Source organism: Eretmochelys imbricata, chromosome 10 (genome assembly GCF_965152235.1).
Source record: "Eretmochelys imbricata isolate rEreImb1 chromosome 10, rEreImb1.hap1, whole genome shotgun sequence".
Lineage (NCBI taxonomy): Eukaryota > Metazoa > Chordata > Testudines > Cheloniidae > Eretmochelys > Eretmochelys imbricata.
Window position 1 is genome coordinate 37670746 of NC_135581.1, and position 24867 is coordinate 37695612.

The following is a 24867-nucleotide window of genomic DNA, read 5'->3' on the forward strand; positions in this document are numbered from 1 at the left end:
AGCGCGCAGCCCCAGACTCCCCAGCATCAAGAAGGCAGGCAGTTCACGGCCCCAGCCTCCCCTACACCAGGAAGGTATGCAGCCCAACCCCCACAGTCCTGGAACGCAGGAGGGAGGATGGCACATGGCCCCAGCCTTCCCAGCCCTGGAGCACAGGTGGTTCATGGCCCCAGCCCTGGAGCACCAGGAAGGTGGGTGGTACACGGCCCCAACCTCTCCAGCCCTTGCTGGAGCAATGGGATCTGGAGCTGGAGGACCAGAGCCACACACGGGGAGCAATCGTGACAGGGGGTGGGGCCACCCCTGGCTGTTTGATGAGACAGAGCCTCCCCCAGCCTATGCGACCCACAGCCCATGAAGACTGGGACATTTCAGCTTGGAAAAGAGATAACTAAGGGGGGTTATGACAGAGGTCTATAAAATCATGACTGATATGGAGAAAGTAAATAAGGATGTGTTATTTACTCCTTCTCATAACAGAAGAGCTAGGGGTCACCAAATTAAATTAATAGGCAGCAATTTTAAAACAAACAAAAGGAAGTATTTTTTCACACAGTGCAGCGTCAACCTGTGGAACTCTTTGCCAGAGGATGTTGTGAAGGCCAAGACTATAACAGGATTCAAAAAAGAACAAGATAAATTACTGGACGATAGGTCCATCAAGGGCTATTAGCCAGGATGGGCAGTCCCCATCTTGCTTCCCAGAAGCTGGGAATGGGTGACAAGTGATGGATCACTTGATGATTACCTGTTCTGTTCATTCCCTCTGGGGCACCTGGCATTGGCCACTATCTGTAGACAGGACACTAAGCTAGATGGACCACTGGTCTGACCCTGTCTGGCTGGTCTTATGACTATAAGGTGCCCAGCAGACTGTCACCTATACATGTAATAATAACAGCGTTTACTCCACTTTTCTACAAGCTCACCAGCCCAGCATCTCTAGTCCCCACCCCCAGGCCTCTGGAGCATCCTGCTGTCCAGGAGGGCTCTGGAGTCGGTGGGTGCACACCAACAGCAGGGCACCCACCCTGCTGTGGATGGCTGGGTCCCCAAGACCCGGGGATCCTGGGCGCTGGCCTAGGCAATTGCCCCGTGCGACGCACTTCCTCGGTCTACGAAGATCATTACCCTCCCCCCGCTCTCTGAACCCCAAGAAAAACGCCCCCGCTCCGCGGGCCACTCATGCAGGCCTTATCTCCTCACAGCTCCGAGAGGGGCGGTGCCTGCTGTGCTGGACGCGCCCCATATGCTAATGTGCGCTGAATCACGCTCAGCTGTGGCCGATGCGCCGGGAGGAAACGAAGTATAGGGAGTGGACTAAACCATCTGCACACGGAAGAAGGGCAGGATGATATTCAGATCCCCCCTCACGCCGCTTGGAGACGGACAGCTGGGACCCTGTTTGGTTTGTAACGGGGGATGATGTGCTTGACGGTGTTGTAGGCTGGGGAATGGCGTTTGCATGTTCATGAGTGAGGCGTGAAACCCACCTGGCTGTGAGTGGTCCGACCCCCGAGCGGCGGGGGAAGGAGGGAACTCCGGCGGGCGGGTCATGTGACCTGTCGGCGACCGCCATTTTGTCCTGCGGAGGTTGGGTATTTAGAGCGCAGCGTCCGCAGACAGCGCATATCAGTAAGGACCCAGCCGAGCGCCCGCGCTACCACTGCTGCCCCCCCGTAGATCGGCTTGCGCCCCGACCCCGTCCTAGCGCGGTCTCCACCGTTTTGTCGCTGAGCACTGCCTCAGGAGGAGCCGGAGCCTCGAGGCAGAAGGAGACCGTCCGCTCCCCGCAGCGCGCAAGTACCGACCGCGGCCCAGCACCGCCCAGCCATGTCCGAGGGCAGCGCTCCCGAGTACGCCTCCTTCTTCGCAGTGATGGGCGCCTCCGCCGCCATGGTCTTCAGTGGTGAGACACCCGGCTCCTTCCCGAGCCCTCGGCGGTCTGGGGGCGATGGTTGCTTTCCCTCGCCGGGGGGCGTGATGCCCGCGGTGCCTGCGCCCTTACCTGGGGGGAGTGGGGGGCTCTTTCCGGCCCTCGGGCGGGGGCGCAGGCTCTGTTAACCCCGCGATGGGCTGTGGGGGAGGCTCGCGTTCCCGGGACCTGGGGAGTGATAGCTGCTGGACGGGGGGGTGCTGGCAGAGGGATTGCTGTTTGGCAGTGCTTTGGGGCTGGAGGGGGGACTCGCCCCAGGCTGGGGCTCCTTGGCCGCGCTCTGCGACCGCCGAGGGGCAGCGCCGCCCGCCGGGCAGCTGACACTTGGGATGTCTGGGGAGGCAGGAGCGGCTCCACCGCAAGGCACCAGGACGCCGCTCCCCGGCTATGGGGGTGGCCCGTACACTGGGCTTTCGGGATGTTACTGCGGGGGCGGACCCTGCCGAGCCTGCAGTTCCCGTGGCTTGCTGCGGCTCCCCCCTTGTCGAAGCTCTTCGCTTTCTCCGCCTCCTGCCGCCATCCTGCCCAGCTGCTCCATCCGGGCTACTGTGGGCTCTCGGAAGGTTCCGGAGGGAGGGGCCTCCAGGGCGAGACGCTGAGGGTCTGAGGCTGACGTCACTGGGGAGACTCTCAGCTGGTGGAGGAGCCCCCGGCTGATCACGTGACTGCAGGGAGGGTGTGGGGGTTGGTAAGGAAGAACTGTGCTTAGCAAAGAGCCTAATGCGGATGGCCTGAGCCAGCTAGGGCACTTGGTGCAGGTGCTCTCCCAAGAGGGCTTTTCCTAGCAAATGTGTTGTAAGGACAATGCTGCTATGAATGGGGAAGGGGGCTGTTTCCATATGGCTGAATAGGTGTCCACCTTTCTGACTAATGGAAGCCTTGCAAAGAGGGGGCATGTAAGTGACTGATCTACAATAGCTTGCCATTTCAATTCACAAGACCAGGGCAAATATTTACTACTTACTGTAAATCTGACTAATGAGCTAACCCACTGGATACCAAGAAAAGAGGACCATTTTGAGTGAGTTTCTGACTTAGTGAGTGATCCCAGAGCTGTTAGTGGGTACAGGGTCAGTTGTAGATGCCCATATGACTACTAGTAATTGTTGTCTCAGGCTTATGAAGCTATGGTTAGCTTTAACAAGTAACTAAATTCCATCCAACCTAAAGATCACTTTTGGATATGGATTAACTTTGGCTGTTAGTACTTGACAGACTAAACTTTGACAAATTCTGAATGTCAGTGTAAATATAAACCTTGGTTAACCAACAAGTTCTTCTGGGGTATGTGGTCTTTAGTCCTAATGAATTAGATTTGTTAATCATGGCATTAAGTAAATCTGTCACACTGACTTTCTAGGAACTTTCTTCATTTTGTAGAATAAAAAGCCAGATGGAACCTTCTTTCACTTCATATATGGGAAAATCTAAAGGAAGCCACTCTGGTCACCTGCAGCCACTGAACTCAAAGCAGTGAATCCTTCACATGCTTGTACAATCACCCAGTCACATTGTACTCTATACACAGAGGATTACATTGGCGCAATACTGACTTGTGTTTGAAAAGTCCAGATTTAGTTCTGTTAAGTACAACTGTAAATATGGCAAAGGCCACTGACCAAATAGTATGTAAACCATCACATTACCTACTTCAACTTTAACTAGCCATTTTTTTTTTACTCCAGTGTCTGACGCTTACAATATACACAAGTCATCCTTGCTTAGTTCAAAATATATGTAGATATTCCTTAAGTAGGCAGCTGAATTAACCTCTTTTAAAATGAAGATCATTACACAAGCAGAAACTAGTAAGCCTCTCTATACTCCCATTTGTAGATGGGAGATAACCTAATCCTTCCAAGCATAATTTTTTTTGTTAAATGTTAATAAACGTAGAATATCTGGGTTGGAAGGGACCTCAGGAGGCCATCTAGTCCAACCCCTTGCTCAAAGCAAGACCAATCCCCAATTTTTGCCCCAGATCCCTATATGGCCCCCCTCAAGGATTGAACTCTCAACCCTGGGTTTAGCAGGCCAATGCTCAAACCACTGAGCTATCCCTCCCCCCCCAACATCAATTTCACTGGGTACACAAATGCCTAAGTTTCAATCAATGGAATTTTGTCCAAAATGAGATGCTGCTTGACAACTTACCACTTCAATTTAAGGATATTGACTGTGTATATTTTGACACATGATGACAATTTGTTAATGGTTCCAAAGCTTTAACTTTTCAATTTCATGTGCTGCCATTTAATTCTGATGCCCCAACTTTGTACAACTGAATTTAAATTCAGATCAATAAAAAATGCTTAAGTATCTGATACAGCTCTTCTGCAATGTACACTGAGCAACTCATTCCTTATTTGGTCACCAACACTACAACATGATCTGGATGCTAAACACCTAGGTCTCTGCTGTACCAGTAGGCTTGTGGAAGATTAGCCTTGCTGGATGGGAGAACTTTTGGTATGAAGTAGTCCAAAATGTGTCAGACCTACACTTGCAAGCAGTAGACAGAAAAATCCTTATTAATTCATTGGTGGTCTCCTTTTTGAGTGCTCATGGGTATAATTACCTCCCCTGAATTAAGGAGAAGACTTCCTTTAGTTTCCCCTGTTGGCTACTTTCATGGGCTTCTGCACATAGATGTTATCCTCTGCAGTAGAGTGTTATGATGCAGATCAGTGGTCATCAACTAGTCGATCACACTCTCCAGCGACTCAGTGGAGCTGCCGCTAAGACCGGCTCCTTGCCTGCCCTGGCCCCATGCCACTCCTGAAGTGGCCAGCATGGCCCTGGGGAAGTGATGGGGGCAGGGGTCTCCCTCTGCCCCTCTCTGCGATCACCGACCCCGCAGCTCCCATTGGCCAGGAACGGGGCATTGTGCCCAATGGGAGCTGTGGGGTTGGTGCTTGCAGAGAGGGGCAGTGTGCGGAGCCATATGCTGCCCCACCTTCCCAGGGCTACATTGGCCTCTTCTGGGAGCGGCGTGGGGCCAGGGTAGGCAGGCAGCCTGCCTTAGCAGCAGCCACACTACACCACCGACCAGGAGCTGCAGGAGCTAAGTGCTGCCCTCCCAGAGCCAGCACCCTAAACCAGCTCCTTGCCCCCTCCTGCACCCAAACTCCCTCCCAGAGCTTGCACCCCTCGTCTCTGCCCCGTGCTCACTCCAGAGCCCTTGACACACTGCAAACCCCTCAGATCCAGCCCAGAGCCCTCAGCCCAGTGTGGGTGAGGGAAAGCGAGTGATGGAGTGAGTGGGGTGGGGAAAGGGTGGGGTAGATCCTGGGTTACCCTTAAATTCAAAAGGTGATCTTGGGTGTAAAAAGGTTGGAGACCACTGATGTAGATGGTTGGCATTGCTCTTCAGTCATTCCTGAGACAGTGTTGGAGCACAGACTTAAGTTGCCTGCTGCAGGGCAGGGTAGGCCAGTGGGTCATCTCCAAATCTTTAACACTGTTGTCTGGCTCAGCAGTGACAGTCATGTCAAGCCAGTGTACTGCAATCTTGGGTATAGAGAAAGAAGTCTGCACACAGACTCCTGCATAATGTAGCTCTAGATGGCTGTCTAACCCTCATCTGCCAGAGGATGGCTTATAAGGCTGGAGGAGGAAAATGATGGGCATGTGATCTTTCCTTGGGAAAGAAGCTGAAGTGGGGTGAAGAGGATTTCACAGAATTTGAATAAACAGAAGGTGGTGGTCTTAACAGCTTGGTAGCCAAACCCAGTCAAGCTTTCTGCTCCATTTCAAAACCCAATGACACATCTCTTTAAACCATTGACACCCATTTTGGAAGAGTAGGTGGTTCTGTTGAGTTGGAAGGAATTGAGCCCCTAAAACTACTCAAAACTGCTCCTATGCTGCTGAAGTGCTTCAGTGGTGGAAGGCTTTGTTCTGTGTCTCTAGTAAATCCACCCCCTCAAGCGGTGGTACAGTAGAACCTCAGTTACAAACTGACCTGTCAAGCACACACCTCATTTGGAACCTGACAAATGCAATCGGACAGCAGCATGCTCCCCCTGTGTGTGGGGGGGAGGGGGGACAAGCATGCAGCTGCTTGCATGCATGTGCAGCCCCTGACCCTGTTCCCTGGCTGAAGCACTGGAGGGGGGCAAGCCCCAGACCCCCGCTCCCCAGTGGGAGCTCGAGGGCTAGAATAAAACAGCTGGTGGGGCCGGATTCGGCCCCTAGGCCATAGTTTGCCCACCCCTGCTCTAATTGCTTCTCTTTTAAGTTTCCGTTCACTAGATATGCCTCAACACCCTTCAAGTAACTTGTTAATACCCAATGTTAGTATTCTGAAGGTTAGATACCTACTGCAGGAAGATGATATTGTGGCATTGAGCTGTTCACTTTTACATAATCACTGGGTCTTGAAACCTGTTCCTGATGTGTGAGCATATACAGCTGAAGTGAGGGAGAGTACTAGGCACTGTCTGGCTGTGAACTAGTCCTGTCAACAGATTAAAGGGATTACTTGCTTTGAAAACTAGTAATATTTTTATTACATCTGACCAAGCTTTTATATGAATGAGTCCTAAAGCTAACGAATTAATACTACTGTTAAAAGTTTACCAATCTCTTAAGGGAACGATCCTAAACTAGGCTCTGGAAACCTGCAATCATTTATGCAGACTTATAATAGATTTGTCACTAATTCAAAGTGACTTTTCTAGTTCCATATTTGCTTCTGAACTGCTGGTTTATCAACTGAGTCTTGCTGACATTGCTGTCAATTCAGGGTAAACTAAATGAGGCAATATCTTATTCATATGTGATCTGTTACTGAATATGCAGACTTAAATGTAGCATTAAAATCTGCAATGTCATGTAGCACTTTTAACTGGTATGTAGCACTACAGTATGTTCCAATGCTTCTTGCCTAAGTGTTAATTGTTTCAAAATAAACTGATTTTAGAGGCGAGAAGCTACCGACTCTCTCTGGGGAGGGAGGCAGTGGCTTTAAGACTGCATAAAGAACATCTGAGCTCAGTGTCAATTAATGCAGTAGACTTGATATGTTACACAACTCTTTAAGTCATACATTTCTAACTCAAATAAGTCTTGTGTACTGTTTCTTCTGAGGCTTGTATTTCAGAGACTTCTGTCTTTTAGCAAACCTGTTCAAGGCTTGTTCTGTCCTGGCGGGCTTGATGTGGAAACAGTATTGCATACAGTCTTTTTGTTTTGGGTTTGAACACTGACTTTTGATTATAGTAAATAGCTAGCAGAGCTTGTTTTGGTCAGCTATAACTGTGGTGGCCACTAGCAGCATCTGACAGGCTACTGTGACCTTCATGTATTTGAATATCTTCAGACTGCTTACTCTGTGATCAGACCTAAATCATTTCTTGTGGTTTAAATGGAGGGGGGAAGCTATTTCCAGTGGGTAAAATGTGTGCGTGGCTAAATGTCAGATGCTGTTGAGTAGTCAAATTTTATATAATCCTTTCCGTGTTCTAACTCCTACAGCACATCCTTACATCAGAAAAGGAAATAGAGGCATGGTGTCAAGACCAAGTGGTCTGCTTCTGCATTTTCATCAGTGGAGACTTCACAATGGAGGGTTGCTGTGTTAAGGGTTATTAGGAGTCTCAAACACTTTCAACCCTGATAATCATTTAAAGCCATAATCCTATATGAAGTTTCACTTAATCTCTTGAATTTGTCCTAGAAACAGGATCATGCTTTTGCTAGGCTGCGAGCAGATGGAAGATTTCTGATGGAGGAAATACTACTTTAGTATCTCAGAAATAGCAGATGGCTAGTCTTGTGCACATTAGTTCGTTTTTATCATTGCTGCAAAACTTATATCAAACAAGGGCCCATTTACAGAATTTCTCTGCCTAATAGGTTTTCACTACTGTCAATTCACAGCACCTATGGACTGCCTTGGAATTTTTTCATCACACTTAATAGGTAAATTTCAATGAATCTGCCTGGCTAGGTTTTTTATTTTTCCTCGCTCACATTAGAACTTACCTTTAGTTAGTATTGCCACCAACATAGAATCCTAGAAATGTAGGGCTGAAAGAGACCTCAAGAGGTCATTTAGTTCAGTCCCCTGCACTGAAGTATGACCAGGTAAAGCTAGAGCATCCCCAACAGTTTGCGTAACCATCTGGTTAAAAACCTCCAATGATAAGGATTCCACAACTATCCTTGTAATTAGAAAGTTTTTTTCCTAATATTTAACCAAAATCTCCCTTGTTGCAGACTAAGCTAATTACTACTTCTACCTTCAGTGGACACAGGGAACAATTTATCACTATCCTCTTTGACATCAATTAACATATTGGAAGACTTATCTGATCATTACTCCCCCCCCCCCCCCCAGTTTTCTTGAGACAAAACATAGCTAGTTTTTAAGCTTCCTTTACAGATTAGGTTTCAGAGTAACAGCCATGTTAGTCTGTATTCGCAAAAAGAAAAGGAGTACTTGTGGCACCTTAGAGACTAACCAATTTATTTGAGCATGAGCTTTCGTGAGCTACAGCTCACTTCATCTGATGAAGTGAGCTGTAGCTCACGAAAGCTCATGCTCAAATAAATTGGTTAGTCTCTAAGGTGCCACAAGTACTCCTTTTCTTTTTACAGATTAGGGTTTTTTCTAAATCTTCTCTAATTTTTGTAGTTCTTCTCTGGGATGTCTCCAGTTTGCTGTGCTTCAAGAAAAATGTGGACACCCGGAACTGGACGCACTATTCTAGCTGAGGCCTTTGTAGTGCTCAGTAGAACAGGACAGTTACTTTCCATGTCTTAATATGCCACTCGGGTAAATAAATCCTAGAATGATATAGCCTCTTACACAAGTGCATCACAAGTTGAATGAGTCCACCATAAAACCCAGATCTGGTTCTGCAGTATTTCATGCTACGCAGTTATCCCCCATTTTGTATTTGTGCATTTATTTATTTTTTCTAAGTGTAGTACTTTGCCACTTGCTTTTATTGAATTTCATCTTGTTGATTTCAGTCTGATTCTCTGACTTGTCAAGGTCACTTGGAATTCTAATTTTATTCCCCAAAGTGATGATAACCTCTCCAAGCTCAGTGTCCTCGTCAGATTTTTAGACACATGCTCTCCACTCCATTATCCAAGTCATTAATGACTATTGAATATACTGGATCCAAGACAGACCTCTGCAGGACTGCACTTGGTATACCCCCTCCCCGCCCACCGCCCTGTTATATATCAATAGTTTGCTATCATTTGAGTATGGTTTTGCAACTTCCCTATGGTAACCTCATCTTTCTAGACTATACTTCCCTAGTTACATTGAGACTGTCATGAGGGACTGTGAAAGCTTTAATAAAATCAGTATCGCATCTACAGCTTCCCTATTCACTGCCTTCTAGTACCCTGTCAAAGGAAATCAGGGTGGCTTGGCATGATTGTTCTTGACTTGATCATGTTGCTTAATACTTTTAGTTGCTTACAAACCTTCTTGTTTATAAGGTAAATAGCCTTACTATAGAATAGGGCCGCCTAGCTTATATTTAGCATATCTAAGAATGGTGCAGCTCTCTGAGAGTAAAGAACTATTGGGCACCTGCCTGGTATCTCCTGAAATACTTCTCTACAGAAGCTTGTAAAATCCTCCAGGAGCACATCCTTTGTTGGCAGAACTGTCATTAGGATAACTCAGCTATACATACTCAGTTGCTGGAAAGAGTTCCATGTGCATAGCATAGTACAAACCCTTATTACCAAACATTACTTAAGCAATCTAAATGCAGACCCAAGATGACTTGTCTGCTGCTCTAAATCTCTAGAACTGGCAAAGTATGCTTCAAAATCTTAGGGCCCTTTGTCTAATTCAGTGCCAGGGAATGTGACTAGAATGTGTAATCAAAAATATTAAACCTACTTGATCCCTGGCAATTAGCCATATTCCTGACATCCTGCAAGATCACAACTAGTCTTGCTTTAACACTTACTGAAGTCGGTCAGTTAGAGAACAACTTGGCATTGTGGCTTACCACACTAGCTTATGTCCTGGCTTTGGAACAAAACTGCTGCTGTCTTGTTCATTATCCACTCCATTTAGTGGAGAGGATAATGGCAACAGCCAGAGCAAGGCAAGGATATGCCCAAGCACTTTTCTGTAGGACTATATCTGGCGCATGCTTGCTTAAATCACAGATGGGGAGAAGTATCTACAGGATAGCTGCATAGTAAAGACCCCAGTAACTTAATCCTAAGAACAAACATCTTAGAAATAGCAGATGAAATACTGGATAGAGGAGTGTATGAGGGTGGAGTGGGTGGTAAGTGAGGACCTCTCCCACGCTATTGCTCACACATCATGCTTGACCTGATAGTCTTTGACTGCCTTTAAACAAACTGAGTGCTTACTGTGACTTCAGTGACAAACTTGCAGCCTTACTTCTAACTCATGTCACAGATTACATGACTCTGACTTCTGCACTGGCCACTGCTGGGGCAGTCTTAGGTCCCCTCGTGTTCCACCTTCCCCCCTCCCCCACTAGCAGCAGAGTTTGTATGTGGGAGGGGTCAGGGGACTGGGTTACAGGATGGGATGAGGCAGGCTCTGGGTGGCACTTACCTGGGAGACTCCCTGGAGGCAGCAACAATGACATCCCCCTCACTCAGCTGCTGGGTGGAGGCATGGCCAGGCAGCTCTGCACACTGCCTTTGTCCAGGGCACTGCCCCACAGCTCCCATTGGCCAAGAACTGCAGCCAATGGGAGCTGCAGGGGCAGTACCTGCGGGCAGAGGTAGTCTATTGCACAGAGCTGCCTGGCCACACCTCTGCCTAGGAGCTGAGTGAGGGGGATATCACCACTTCTGGGGAGCCCCTCGGGTAAGCACCGCCAGAGACTGCCTCTCCCCCCTCCCACACCCAAACTCTGCTGCTGCGGGGGGGGGGGGGGGTGCAGCACAGGGCTAGGTAGGGAGCCTGCCAACCCCACCAACCCCCCCCCCAACACCAGCAGGGGCCCTGGGCTGTGCACTGCCACCCGTGCACCCCAGCACCAGCAGGGATCCCAGGCCATGCACTGCTGCCAGCACCTGCAGGGTCCCCAGGCAGCCCCCAAGTCACAATGTTTTTAGTAAAAGTTACAGACTGATATGGGGCCATGAATTTGTTTACTGCCCGTGACCTGTCCATGACTTTTACTAAAAATACCTGTGACTAAAATGTAGCCTTAGTTAGAAATAACATGGCTGCTTCTTCCTCAGTACTTCAAGGGAGAACTAGTATGTTGGACTCATGCTACATTTGAGAAACTTTTTTTTAAGTAAATGCAGTGATCTGATTTCCCTTGTCTTCACTTGTAAGACTTACCTACTTACAGGCAGACTACATACTGTCCTAAGCATTCAGGCATTTGGCTGCCAAATCCTTTCCTAGACCCACTTATGATGTAAAACAACCCAAATCTGAAGTGGGATCCTTTCCCTCTAAGTCTCAATATGTAAACTGTAATCCAAGTTTGCCTCAGTTGAGTTCCATACGTAGCTTTCATTCCAGAGTCCTGATGAAAACTCTTCATCGAAGAACATAAGCATGTGCTTGCCTTCAACAAGCTATTTTGGAGGAAATCTTAATTAGCACTGCTCTTGCAAACACTCAAGATTTCTTTAGAATGTGTAAAGAAATGAGGATTTCTTCTAATCTGATTAAATGAGGCACTTGAGACTTGACTAGTGGTGAGCAGAAGTAAACTGTGTAGTATCGTAATTAGATATTAATGTAGCAAAGTCTGATCACATATTTATACACTGCAAGTTGAGTTGCTATCCATAATCTGTCCAGGAGAGAAGTCAGTCAGCCTGACTGAAGAGAGAAACTGCAGCTCTGAGAATGATGGCATTGCTACTATAGCTCTGCAGCGTTTGTAGCCTATTTACCCATTAACCTGGACTTCAGCTCTTAAATAAGATCATCTAATATAAAACTTCTCAATGGCTGCCTGCCATGAAATTGCTCTTCAGTTCACTTCAAACTTGGAGCATTTTGGGGTCAGAGTCCTGAAATCTTGAAAGTTAAGTCTCTTTAGATATCTTTACCTAAAACTCTCAAAATGGTTGCTTAATTGAACAAGTGAGTAGAATGTGTTTGGGATGGCTGGTCTGGCTGTGTAATTGGAATTTGTGGTGACTGGCTCCTAATCTTAAATCTGAGCATCCTTGCTGAACTTCAGGGTGTTCAGTCTCTTATGCTTCCAGGTGGTCTGTACTGACTACTTCTCGCACTACAAAATTGAACCTCTTCCACAGATCAGTAGAGGCTACCTGTATAAATTCACTGAAGTCTTCAGCAGAACAGGTGAAAAGACTCAAGTCTCAGGTTAGATTCAAACTTCATGTGGCATTAACACAGGATGCAACTAACATTATAGTGACCTAACTTGCCTGGTTAGTGAAGAATCAAATGTCTTCTGATCTTTTAACAGTACTGCAAAGTTCTGCAATTCAAACTTAAACTAGTTAAGGTTGTTTGTACAACCTTAATGCAGAGGTAATCATTCCACTTCATACTGCTTATGCTTTCAGTATGGTCTTGCTGTGAATACTTGCTCAAGTCAGAGTGGCCATCTGCAGTCTATGGTCCTCAGCCGACTACCTAGCTGAGTATCTCATCCACCCAAAAGTATACAGCACTTGTAATAGCCACAGTGAGATCCCTTAATCACTTGAAATCGTTTTTAAATATTGGATTAATCTTGTCTGTGAAACTAAGCCAGGACTTTCCTGGCTATAAATATGGATTCAGACTTAAGGTTTCTTGCAAAGAAACCTTTACTATCAGCCCTTGTTACACATCAAGGGCTTAAACAGACTGAAAAAGACCTAAGTGCAACTTTCCCTGGTGTTGAAGATAGAGGGATGTTTGTGTGATCTTAAGTGGTAATGGATCAGAAGTTTTTGAGAAGCTTTCTTTTCTTAACTAGTCACAGAAGTTGTAAAGTCGGACTAAAAATACCTTCCTCCTCCTCCTCCACCCCCCCCCAATTGCTGGAATCATTCCAAGTTGTTGTCCCCCACTCCTTCAGTGCTATCATCTCCATCAATCTGCAGACCTCTGCAAACACTGCTGCATCAATTAAGTCTCACTGCAAAGATTGGAAGGCTATTAAATGAAAGCCAAAATTTTGAGATTTGCATGACTTCATGGCCATGCCTAGGGCCCTAGATTTTGAGTATCTCTAATCTTTACCCTAACATCTTTCTACTTCTCCGTATTCCTCTGACCAGTGTCCACATTGTGGATAATGCAGTGTGGCTTTGTTACTTACCTTGTTCTGCTTTAGAACCCTGGTTTTGCCCAACCCTTCCCTGAAGTTTTAGCCCTGTAAAAAGTCTGCAGCAACTGATGAGTTAGCTATGAGAACTGAACTAAGCAGTTGACAAAGTTGTTTAGCAAAACTAGCTTCCAGAAGAAAAACATTGCTAAACTGATCAAATATGGAAATGTTTTAAATAGATCCTCAGACTTGTAGGACCAGAAAGGCATATTTGGCTGTCCACTGTGAATTCTTCCTCCCTCCCAGAAGCTACAGTACTGCTTTCCTGTAGAAGATGCAAAAAGTCTCTCCAGGCCAGACTGATTAAACACTGCTCTCCTTCTCTCCCCCCCCCCCCAATGTTATCTTCTACTTAACACTGTTAGAAAGATTTTTCTGTCTTTATAACTTTTTTATATAGTTCTTGCTTCCCCTATTTTATGCACTTACCATACAGCAATAGGAGGAACTCCTTTTCGGTTTCAGGAAGAGTTCATACTTTAATCTCCTGGGAAGACTGGAGGAGGAAGGTGTAGAAAAAGGAACTAGAAAACTGACCATTCCTCTAAACCTAATCCTAGTCATGTGCCTGTAAGACAAGGTACAGTTTACAGTAGTTACTTTCACTTCTAGGTTCAACACTCTGGGGTTGCAAACAGCTGCAGGAAACAGTTATCTGATTATTTTAAAATACAGACTTTCTCTCTAATGGCTCTTACCTCCAGACCAAGCAGTGAAATACCTAGTGTAGGTAGACGTTATTCCATCTCAAATGGGTAGGAGGGGAAAAACTTCAATATTGCATCTCGCCATAGGCACAGACACCATGGGTGCTCTGGGGCTGGAGCACCCACTGGCAGGCCTCACAGATCAGCACCTCCCCCTCTGGCTCCACGCCTGCCTGCCTGCCATGATCAGCTGTTTTGTGGCATGCAGGAGGCTTGGGGGGGTGGAGCAGGGACGTGGAGGGGGCGGGAAGAGTGGGGCCTTGGGGGAAGGGTTGAAGTGTGGGTAGAGCCAGGGGTCACACACCCTCCAGCGCATTGGAAAGTCAGTGCCTGTGCATCTCACCTCTAAAATATCTTTGCTACCAGTTGACTCTTGGTAGGTCTAGGGCCCCAGATTTCATTAATCTGTCCCAGTGAAGGCCTGGTGGTCAGTCTGCCTGCAAAAAGCACTTTTAAGCAGTTGTAAATCAATGATCTAATCACCCTGAAACAGCTGCTGTACACTGAGTGATATTTGGGCAACTTGTGTCCTCCAGCATTAAAGCATAGGCTTGCAAGTGGCAGGTACAGTTTTACTTCTGTAGTGTATTACCACTGGCAGTATTTTGTGGTGGGTCTGGTTTACATACTAAATCTGGTCACTTGTGTTCTGTATTCTGGATTAGTTTTGACCCACTCCAGAATCGTTCAAAGACATGACTGGTTAGACAAACTTTGACCCTGGCTTGCAGTCCAAGCACTTGTTGGCCTCCCCAAAGAAATTAATTGTCCTAGTTGTTTCTGAATCAGTTGAGCTGATGCGGAGTGACTTGGAAGCTGTCCAGGATGTTTCTCTTGCATACAGATTCTTTCAGCATACAGAAAGGTGGACCACTCTGTGACATGATACTCAAATTGTAAAAAAGTGAGACAAAGTAAACTTAGATCACAAATCAGCTAAGAGCTGCCAAACTTCTCCTTTCCAGAATAAGCTGTACTTTTGCCTTCCTGCTGGAATTGGTGCACTGCATTGCAGAAAACATAATTGGACTTTTACAAGATCAGCACATTCTTAAGCCACACAATGTCTGAGAAACTCAGTGGAAAGTCTAGCTTGCCAGTCAAATGAGCATATCTGCACAACCTTTGTATTCCTTTTCTGCCATCCCATATAAAGGGGTGTTAGGACCCGGTGGAATTCCCCCAAGAGTTCTGAAGGAACTCAAATATGAAACTGCAGAATTACTAACTGGGGTATGTAACCTATCACTTAAACCAGCTTCTATTCCAGATGACTGGAGGCTGGCTAATATATTGCTGTGTGTTTGTGTTTGAAAAGGCTGCAGAGGCAAGCCTGACAATTAGACTAGTAAGTCTAACTCTAGTACTAGGGAGACTGGTTGAAACTCTAGTAAGAAACAGCATTATCAGACATATATGAACACAACATGTTGGAGAGTCAACATGACTTGTGAAAGGAAATCATGCCTCAATCTATTGGAATTCTTTGAGGGTCTCAGCAAGCTTTGATCCAGTTGTAGTACTTAGATTGTCATAAATCCTTTGACAAGATCCGCATCAAACATTCTTAAGCAAAGTAAGCTGTCATGGAATAAGAAGGAAGGGCTCATAGCTCAGTAACTGGTTAAGAGACAAGAAACAAAGGGTAGGAATAAATGCTCCATTTTCACAATGGAGAGCAAAAGAGGGTTGTCCAAGGAGCTGTACTGGGACCTGTACTTTTCAACGTATTCATAGATCTGGATAAGATTAAACAGTGATCGTAAGGGGGTAAACAAAGCTTGCAGGTGATACGTCTGCTCAATGTGTTAGCTTTGACAGCTACTACAATCCTAGGAACCACTAGGAAAGGGATAGATAAGACAATCATTATGCTACTATATAAATCCACAGTATACCCACACTGAATAGGGCAACCAGAATGGCATGCTTGAATCTCAAGATATATTAGAATCGCAAAAGGTGCAGAGAAGAGCAACAAATGATTAGGGGTATAGAAGTCTTTTGTACAAGGAGGGATTAAAAAGACTAGAACTGTTCCCCTTAGAAAATTGATTAAGGGGGGAATGATATCTATAATCTCAAATGGTGTGTGGGAAAACAAATCAGGGAAACATTTACCCTTTCACATGATAGAAAAATCAGGTCACCCATTGAGGTTAATAAACAGGAGGCTTAAAACAAATGTAAGGAAGTACTTCAACCAATGCAGTCAACTTGTGGAGCTCATTGCCAGGGGATGTTGTGAAGGCAAAAAATGTAACTAGGTTTTTTTATAATCCTAAGTCTATGGAGGATGTGTCAGTGGCTATTAGCCAAGATGCTCAGGGACACAATCCTACGCTCTACATGTCTCAACCTCTGGTGTCCAGAAGCTAAGACTAGGGGATGGATCACTTGATAACTGCCTTGTTCTGTTCACTCTCTCTGAAGCGCCTGGCACTGGCCACTGTCCAGATACTGGGGCTAGCTGGGCTATTGATCTGACCCAATATCATTGTTCTTATGTTCTCAGTCTCAGCAGAAAGTTGTGCCCCATCTCCTGAGGCTTGCCAAAATCAGAATCCAGTTTTGAATACACTAAACTAAATATTTGTAGCTTACTACATCCTACCAGTGTAGAATGTTCCTACTACCAACTAAGGGCTGACTAAATCTAAACCCTTTATCTCCACCTAATAACTACAGGAGCAAGAAACTGACTAGTTCATGTCTGTATAACTAAAACATGCTTTCCAAAAGCACAACTTCAAACAATAGCATGCTTAAATAATCACATGAGAGGATTCTTTAGTGCTTCTGTGATTACAAGATTATGGCATGTGGGAAACTGATCTTGTTAGCAGGTTGAAACTACAGAAACCTTTGACTCCCTATCAGTGCTTCTCTTCCTTCTGTTTTCCTGCAAAATAGCTAGGCCAAAGTATTTTCATTGCAGGCAGAATGTATCCTAAAATCATAACACAGCATGGTTCTAGAAATGCCTTCATTTTTAAGGCTCTCAGATTGTATCCTAAGCCAACTAGAAATCTAGTGGTGTAACTATGGTTTGAAGTCTGAAGCAAAAACCTATTACAACTATGCCTCGGTGGGGGAAGGTCAGAATTTACATGTCTGAGGTCTGTGATAAGTGAAATGGTTACAATATTGCTGACTTCTTAACATTTGTATTTTATGCAAGAAGTGGAAGCTGTCTGGGTCTGTCAGGGACCAACAATCATAGATTCAAAGGCCAGTTAGACTTATAGGATAGGGGTGGGCAAACTTCTTGGCTCAAGGGCCAAATTGGGGTGAAACTGTATGGAGGGCCAGGTAGGGAAGGCTGTGCCTCCCCAAACAGCCTGGTCCCCACTCGCTATCCCTTGACTGGGACCCCACCCCATCCAATCCCCCTTACCATGCCACTCAGAGCAGCATGTCTGGGAGCCACGCCAGAGCCAGACGTGCTGCCCTGCATGAGCGCACAGCCCTGCTGCCCAGAGTGCTCCCTGCGCAGTGGTGTGGCTGCAGGGGAGGGGCTCAGGGGCTGAGCAGGACAGTCCTGTGGGCCAGATGTGGCCCACAGGCCATAGTTTGCCCACTTCTGCTATAGGATCATAATGGTCCCAAGCTTTATAATGCAGGCCATAGAACTTCCCCAAAATTCCTAGAGCATTTTTTTTTAGGACAGTATATAAATCTTGGACTCAATGCTCAGCAAGACTCAAAGTTCATCTTATAGCCTGCCCAGAACAGCTATCTAGAGGTAGCACTTCTAGGAGTATAGATGCTTGCTAAACAGGAACATCAAATGCAGTGATGGGGAATTTGGAAGCAAAAGCTGAACAAGTTCATAATATCTAGTTGCTTGGTGTTTTCCTAACCAGCCTTCAGCTTGGTATCCAGCCCTTATGGACTATAGTATCTTCCTGAGTTTGCTGGTAGAAGGCACAAACTTAGACCGTTGGGCCAATTCCTTTTGGATGTTACATAATTAAACTTGGCATTGTTTAAAGTTATAGGTTATGCCTTACAGACTGTAAAAGTTGGTATGAACCAAATTACTGTAGACTACATGGACTCTTCCAAACTAGTTCTTTAACAAGACCACTCCTTTGTCAACATGTATACCTCAATTTACCATGATAAATTCAGCCCAAGGCTTCGGTTGACCTTTCTGTAACTTGTAAGAAATTATATTATAAAAAATAAAGTAGAACTTGCTTCTAATGACAAAGATGTAACAAGTCATTGGTCTTCTGGAAGTATTGAACCACTCTCTAAAGCATAGCTGTTGCCTAAACCGGCCTCTACACTGAAGCCTGAAGAATTTCACTAAAGTACCAGCTCTCTAAAAGTAGAAAAGTGCTCTGAAGTCTTTTGTGATCTCAGTACTACAGAGCTTCTGAATAATGTCCTGAGAAGCTCCTAGGTTAGTTTGTCAGAGTCAACAAAAGAAGCCATTGAAAGGTGGCTGGCATGTGGGGAGGCCTAACCCAGAATCATGGACTTACCAAGGCACTAAGTGAATACCAGGATGATGTCCCACATTTGCATCTTATTACCCTGTGAGTTATCTTTTTGAATAACTATTCGCACTTAACAGAACAGCAGTAAAAGAACCAATAGCTGTCAGCACCTGACAAGGAAGAGATGTAAGGCAACCTGAATCAGGGAATTTAAATAGTGAACAGTTACTAGACAGCAACTGGTTCTTCTGATTTGTAAACAGCATGGGATTCCTACAAGCCTCTGTACAAATAACCTCCTCTTGCAGACATTTGCTCTATAACAATTCCGTACTTCAAGAGGAAACCATAAAAATCCTTACTTCTAAGCAGAACTGTGCTTCAGTTGGCCCAGCCTGTGTAAACACTTGTAGTGGCGTTCTCTGAACACGTCTATGGGGCAATGCAGATAATACCCTGACCTGCAGTAGGCTTCCCCTTAGCGGAGAGCCAGATCATCATACTTGGGCAAGTTTTAAAATGGAGTGCAATAGTCTAATGTGAATTAGCTAAGTTAACTTTCCTGCAGCTAGATTCAGTGCGAGTTGGATTCTTCAGTTGTATGCACTGTGGAAACACCTGAAGGCTATTCCTCTGTAAAGGAGAAATATGAATTGGCAGTCCAAAATCCTGAAGAGGAAGGGTGTCTACAAAGTTTTCAAGCTGTAAAGCTACACCAGATACTTATTTTGTATGCCTCTGGCATTAAACTTAAATGCCTTCCTAGACACACTTAAGTAATTATAATAGATGTGTACCACCCTGTAACTGCTTCCTAATGCCCTTCTACTGAAACCTCATCCAAACCTGTTTAACCATCAGGTTTCAATGACCATACTGTGCTATGGTTACAGTGACCATACTGCTGCTTGGTAATTCAACATCGGCTCAATTGTAGTTGCTGGGAGACTTACTTCACTGTCATTGCTTGGGGTGAAAGCTGGTAGCCTGACTAAATGCATTGTGGAGGAGACATTCAGATTCAAACCTGGGCATGGTGATGTCCTAATTCTAGAGGTGCTAGATTAAACCGTAAATCAAAGGGAACAGAACACTGATGCCCATGTTTGTGCCAGTGCCCTGTAACTAGACCATCTTAAATGTAGGAAATAGCAGTTTCCAGATAACATAGCACATTCTTGGGACATCAGGCTAACTAGCCTCCTAGCCTAGCTACAGTGTGTGATGGGCCGAACAGGCTCAACTTGGAAGAAGTTTAATCTTAATGTTACCTTGGGCAAGTCATTCCTACTTCAGCATTCCCCCACCAAATGAGAGATGAGGGAAATATTTGCTGAAGCTGGTGCCAGTTTACCTACCTACTAGCAAAGCCCTATGCTAACTTAATAGGGTACAATAGCCTAGAAAACTATGCTCTCGTAAGTGTATATGGTATTGTAGGGATACCATTAACATTGTTTTCCTCTTTTCCAGCCTTGGGAGCTGCTTATGGAACAGCAAAGAGTGGCACAGGTATTGCAGCCATGTCTGTCATGAGGCCTGAACTGATCATGAAGTCAATCATCCCTGTTGTCATGGCTGGTATTATAGCTATCTATGGCCTGGTAGTGGCAGTCCTTATTGCCAACTCCCTTGCACCTGGCATCACACTATTCAAGTAAGTTTTTGCTATACCTGTCAATAGCAGTGTTTGGGAGCGTTAACCTGAAACTCTTGACCCTTGTCAAATGACTAGATATCACTTAAACACTACTGCAGAGAAGCCTCTTATTATGGAGTACTTGGAATCGGTGGTGATAAGGGCAGTAAAGTACTTCGAGCATTTTATAGGTATAGAATAGCTTGTAATCCTGTAACAATCTGGTCCAAAGTTCCGATCCACTTTCCACTGTCCTATAGGAACTCAGTACATCATGCAAAATGGAGAGCTTCAGTACATGGTTGTCTAACCTTGCCATTCTGTTTCCCTTCATATATTACTGTAAACTGGCATTTAAAGTTGTCCCACTATGGCCCATAAGCAGTTCAAGAAAGGGGTCATCAGCCAGTGAGAAGAACTTTACAAACAGTCCCTGTTTATGGTACAGCTCCTGATTAAACAAAGACTATTTAAAATCCATACCCCTTACAAGGTGTGCTAACTTAATTAGGCTGGTCAAATACACAATTTGTGAGCTTTGGTATGCACCAGAGTTACCAGGGAGGTGTTTGTGAATAATTCAACTTACTGCTTATTTCAGAGCATGCCAGCATGTTGGTAAATGAATCCTTTAGCTATGCTAATGTCTCAACAGTTGCCTTTTTGCACCTGGAGCAGTCTGAAATCCAATCCCTTCCATGCTTCCTGAGACGAGCTGAAACTACCCTAATAAGGCAGTAACACCTGTAACTTTCTAAAGTCTGTCCTATTAAGGACCACTAAAATCTGCCTTAATCCTAACTGGGTAACAGAAGCAGAAGGATCTTCAGATACTGAAATTAAGGCAGTCCTTATTGCCAACTCCCTTTCAAGTGGCAACTCTTCTGCCCTAACAGATTTAGAATTTTTTTCCAAAACTAAGAGTGCTTAAACAATCTCTATGCAAGTTAATGAGGGACTGGCACTCCTCAACTGTCCAGTGTGATACTGTTAAACCCCTTGATTCTAGAAATAGGACTACATCACAATGCAGGAGTTACTGTGCAATGCTGTCCATCAGCAGTAGAAAGTGAAATTATGCTCTACCTTTATTCTTGGGAGGAAGCTGGCACTCCAGGTGTCCTGACAAATGGAATTAAAACAATTTGGAGCAAAAGTTGTAGCTGTGCAGCATAGTATGGCAAACACTTCTATTGGAATAGAACTTAATACCAGAATGACTCCTTACTGTACACATTAATGATTAACTGCCTAGAAAACCTATGCAAAGCTATAGTTGCCAGAGTCTTGAATGTTTAATGAACCGTTTGATTCTTACATAGCTTCATGTGCTGCCAGTGTTTGGAATTGCTTCCTACTAAATTACTAATGCTCTTTCAGAAGCATGCTTCCAGATAGTATATGGGCTTGATGTCCTGTCAGGTGTCTGCATTTGCTGATCCTGAGAACATGAGATTCCCAACTCTGTTCAACATCAGTCTTCTTCCAAGACTACACCACATGTGTAGTGGGAGATAAAGCTAGGTGTACAGTTGGGAAGTTCCCTGCTGAGATTGTGAGGGAATATCTGTCCCTTTAGGAGGATGTGGTTCCCCCTTCAAAAGTGGTGATGGAAGTGCTGTTTCTACAGAAAAATGGCAGTTACCTTTTTGACCCAGCCCTTGAACTTGAGATCTATCATTCACCACTAATTGTCTCATCCTTGATCTGCAGGAGCTTCCTTCAACTGGGTGCTGGCTTGAGTGTGGGCCTCAGTGGTCTGGCTGCTGGCTTTGCCATTGGCATTGTGGGTGATGCAGGCGTACGGGGGACAGCACAGCAGCCCAGGTTATTCGTGGGAATGATCCTGATCTTGATCTTCGCTGAAGTCTTGGGTCTCTATGGCCTCATTGTTGCCCTGATCCTTTCCACAAAGTAAACACCACAGAGTATGATGTAAAGAATTAAACAAACAAAATCACATTTAAAACAAAAGCTCCAGAATGAAAATGGTCTCAACAATGTGTACAGTTGTCTTAATTTGGTAGTGGATCTCTTGTAAATGCGCAATGTATGTTAGTGACTTGTCTGTCCTGTGTGTAATTCAATATTAAACTGGATGGGCTGTCCCAAGCCTGCTTCAGGGCTTGGCATGACCTATGTTCAAGTTTCCACCCATTTGCCATTAGAGTATGTATAAATAGGAACTAGAAATGTAATTTTTTTTCTCTTCACTGGATGTTTATTTATAAAAGACTTGACATGTTCATGCATTATGGAGCAAGAATTTTCAATTTCCCATGCTATATATATTAATCATATATAGGTAGATTATTACACTGTGGGGTTAATTGTAAGTGCAGAGAATTTCTTGGATGTAACTTGATGCTAAAGATTGCTGTCGTGTCCTGGTATTGGAGTGTGAGAATTGTTTGTTTTTACTTATACAGCAAATGTCCAACACTCCCATGTTTCCAGTAGTAAAATTTATGCTCCAGCATCAGTCGTGCACCCAGTGTTGGGTTTTGCAGTTATACAATGTTTCCAAATAAAACTTCCTCCACTACCCTACTGTAGCAGATCTTGTGGTTTATTTTAAATCATGTGAAACAGTGGCTAATAAGTGGTATCGCACTCCACCTCCTAGACACCCCCCAACCCACACATACATACTCTGTCTGAATCATGGGAGCAGGCAGGATTCCAATACAGTTGAGCATATAGTAATGGACGAGTTCATACTGCAGTGCATCAAATACAGCCTGTACATGAAAGAAGCAGTATGTCCCCTTACCAAGGATAATGAGCTCTTACCTAAGCCAGAGACCTACTTTACACTGGCTGGGCACTCTGAAAGCACTGGGCTAGAGCAATGCTTCATGCACTCAGTCCTTCCAGCCTGCTGCATATTAAGTCAGAGTTAACAGGATGTTAAGTGTGCTGAAGACCCAGTTATCACAGTGCTACTGTTAGCTTCATTGGTACTTGGTGCAACTGCAATGGAAAGGGTGCAGGACTAGCAATACTTAACAATTGATGCATCATCCCTCTACTTTCCCAGTGTGCAAGCTACTTAAATGTAGCTTCTTTGCTGTAAACCTGAACATAAAAATGGATAATAAAACACAGTACATGCCAAGAGAACAAAATTGTCTGTGGTTGAGTGCTCTCAAAACACATTTAAAGAGGGAGACAATATCCCTTAAACAGACTATCCATGGTTCACTCCCTGCTATGTAGAAATATCACCAGGTAGCTTACTGATCAGGCTAATGCTGCATGTACACTTCAGAGTTTTTAATACTGCTTCTGTGGGGGTGGCAGGAATGGCTTGCCCATCTGTGCTGCTGATTGCCTGTTCTGTTCATTCCCTCTGGGGCACCAGGCATTGACCACTGTCTGAAGATTGTGTACTGGGCTACATGGACCTTTTGGTCTGAGCTAGTATGGCTACACTTATATTCTTATGCTGTGGAAGCATTTCTCAAAGAGCATAGACATGAGACCTCTTCAGACTGAGCCAAAGTCTTCAGCTACTTCCTTATTGTGACTTGCCCTAAGGACAAGCTCTTGTAATTTGTTTCTGCTGGTGAAGAATGTAGATCAGTGATGGTCAGACTGAGGCTTATGAGCTCTTATTGTGTCTCTTTGCAGCATATTAGTTAAATCAAGTGTGTTAATATAACCAGTTGTAAGTGATATAATACTTAATCAGTTATTTTGCTATGAGAATATATATAAAAAGCTAAATATGTCCCTGTCCTGCTTTTTTGAATGAGTCTATAGCACTACAGGTTTCAGAGTAACAGCCATGTTAGTCTGTATTCGCAAAAAGAAAAGGAGTACTTGTGGCACCTTAGAGACTAACCAGTTTATTTGAGCATAAGCTTTCGTGAGCTACAGCTCACTTCATCGGATGCATTCAGTGGAAAATACAGTGGGGAGATCCATATATATAAAGAACATGAAACAATGTGTGTTACCATACACACTGTAACCAGCGTGATCACTTAAGGTGAGCTATTACCAGCAGGAGAGCGGGCAGGGGGTTGGGGGGGGCACCTTTTGTAGTGATCAAGGTGGGCCATTTCCAGCAGTTGACAAGAACATCTGAGGAACAGTTGGGGGGGGGGGAATAGTTTTACTTTTGTGTAATGACCATCCACTCCCAGTCTCTATTCAAGCCTAAGTTAATTGTATCCAGTTTGCAAATTAATTCCAATTCATCACTCTCTCCTTGGAGTCTGTTTTTGAAGTTGTTTGTTTGGTTTTTGTTTGTTGAAGAATTGCAACTTTTAGGTCTGTAATCAAGTGACCAAAGAGATTGAAGTGTTCTCCAACTGGTTTTTGAATGTTATAATTCTTGACGTCTGATTTGTGTCCATCTTATTCTTTTACGTAGAGACTGTCCAGTTTGACTCATGTACATTGCAGAGGGGCATTGCTGGCACATTGGTAGACGTGCAGGTGAACAAGCCTCTAATAGTGTGGCTGATGTGATTAGGCCCTATGATGGTGTCCCCTGAATAGATATGTGGGCACAGTTTGGCAATGGGCTTTGTTGCAAGGATAGGTTCCTGGGTTAGTGGTTCTGTTAGTGTTGTGTGGTTGCTGGTGAGTATTTGCTTCAGGTTGGGGGGCTGTCTGTAGGCAAGGACTGGCCTGTCTCCCAAGATCTGTGAGTGATGGGTCATCCTTCAGGATAGGTTGTAGATCCTTGATGCGTTGGAGAGGTTTTATTTGGGGGGTGATGGCTAGTGGCATTCTGTTATTTTCTTTGTTGGGCCTGTCCTGTAGTAGGTGACTTCCGGGTACTGTTCTGGCTCTGTCAATCTGTTTCTTCACTTCAGCAGGTGGGTATTGTAGTTGTAAGAAT

General features: G+C 44.9%; 1 protein-coding gene across 1 annotated transcript; it reads left to right on the plus strand.

The window, feature by feature from the left end:
- Positions 1-1454: 1454 nt before the first annotated feature.
- On the plus strand, positions 1455-22563 carry ATP6V0C (ATPase H+ transporting V0 subunit c). The gene is made up of 3 exons (XM_077827699.1): positions 1455-1909; positions 19847-20030; positions 21726-22563. The coding sequence occupies exons 1-3, from the start codon at positions 1834-1836 to the stop codon at positions 21928-21930; spliced, it is 465 nt and encodes a 154-aa protein (XP_077683825.1). The 5' UTR covers positions 1455-1833; the 3' UTR covers positions 21931-22563.
- Positions 22564-24867: the final 2304 nt, after the last annotated feature.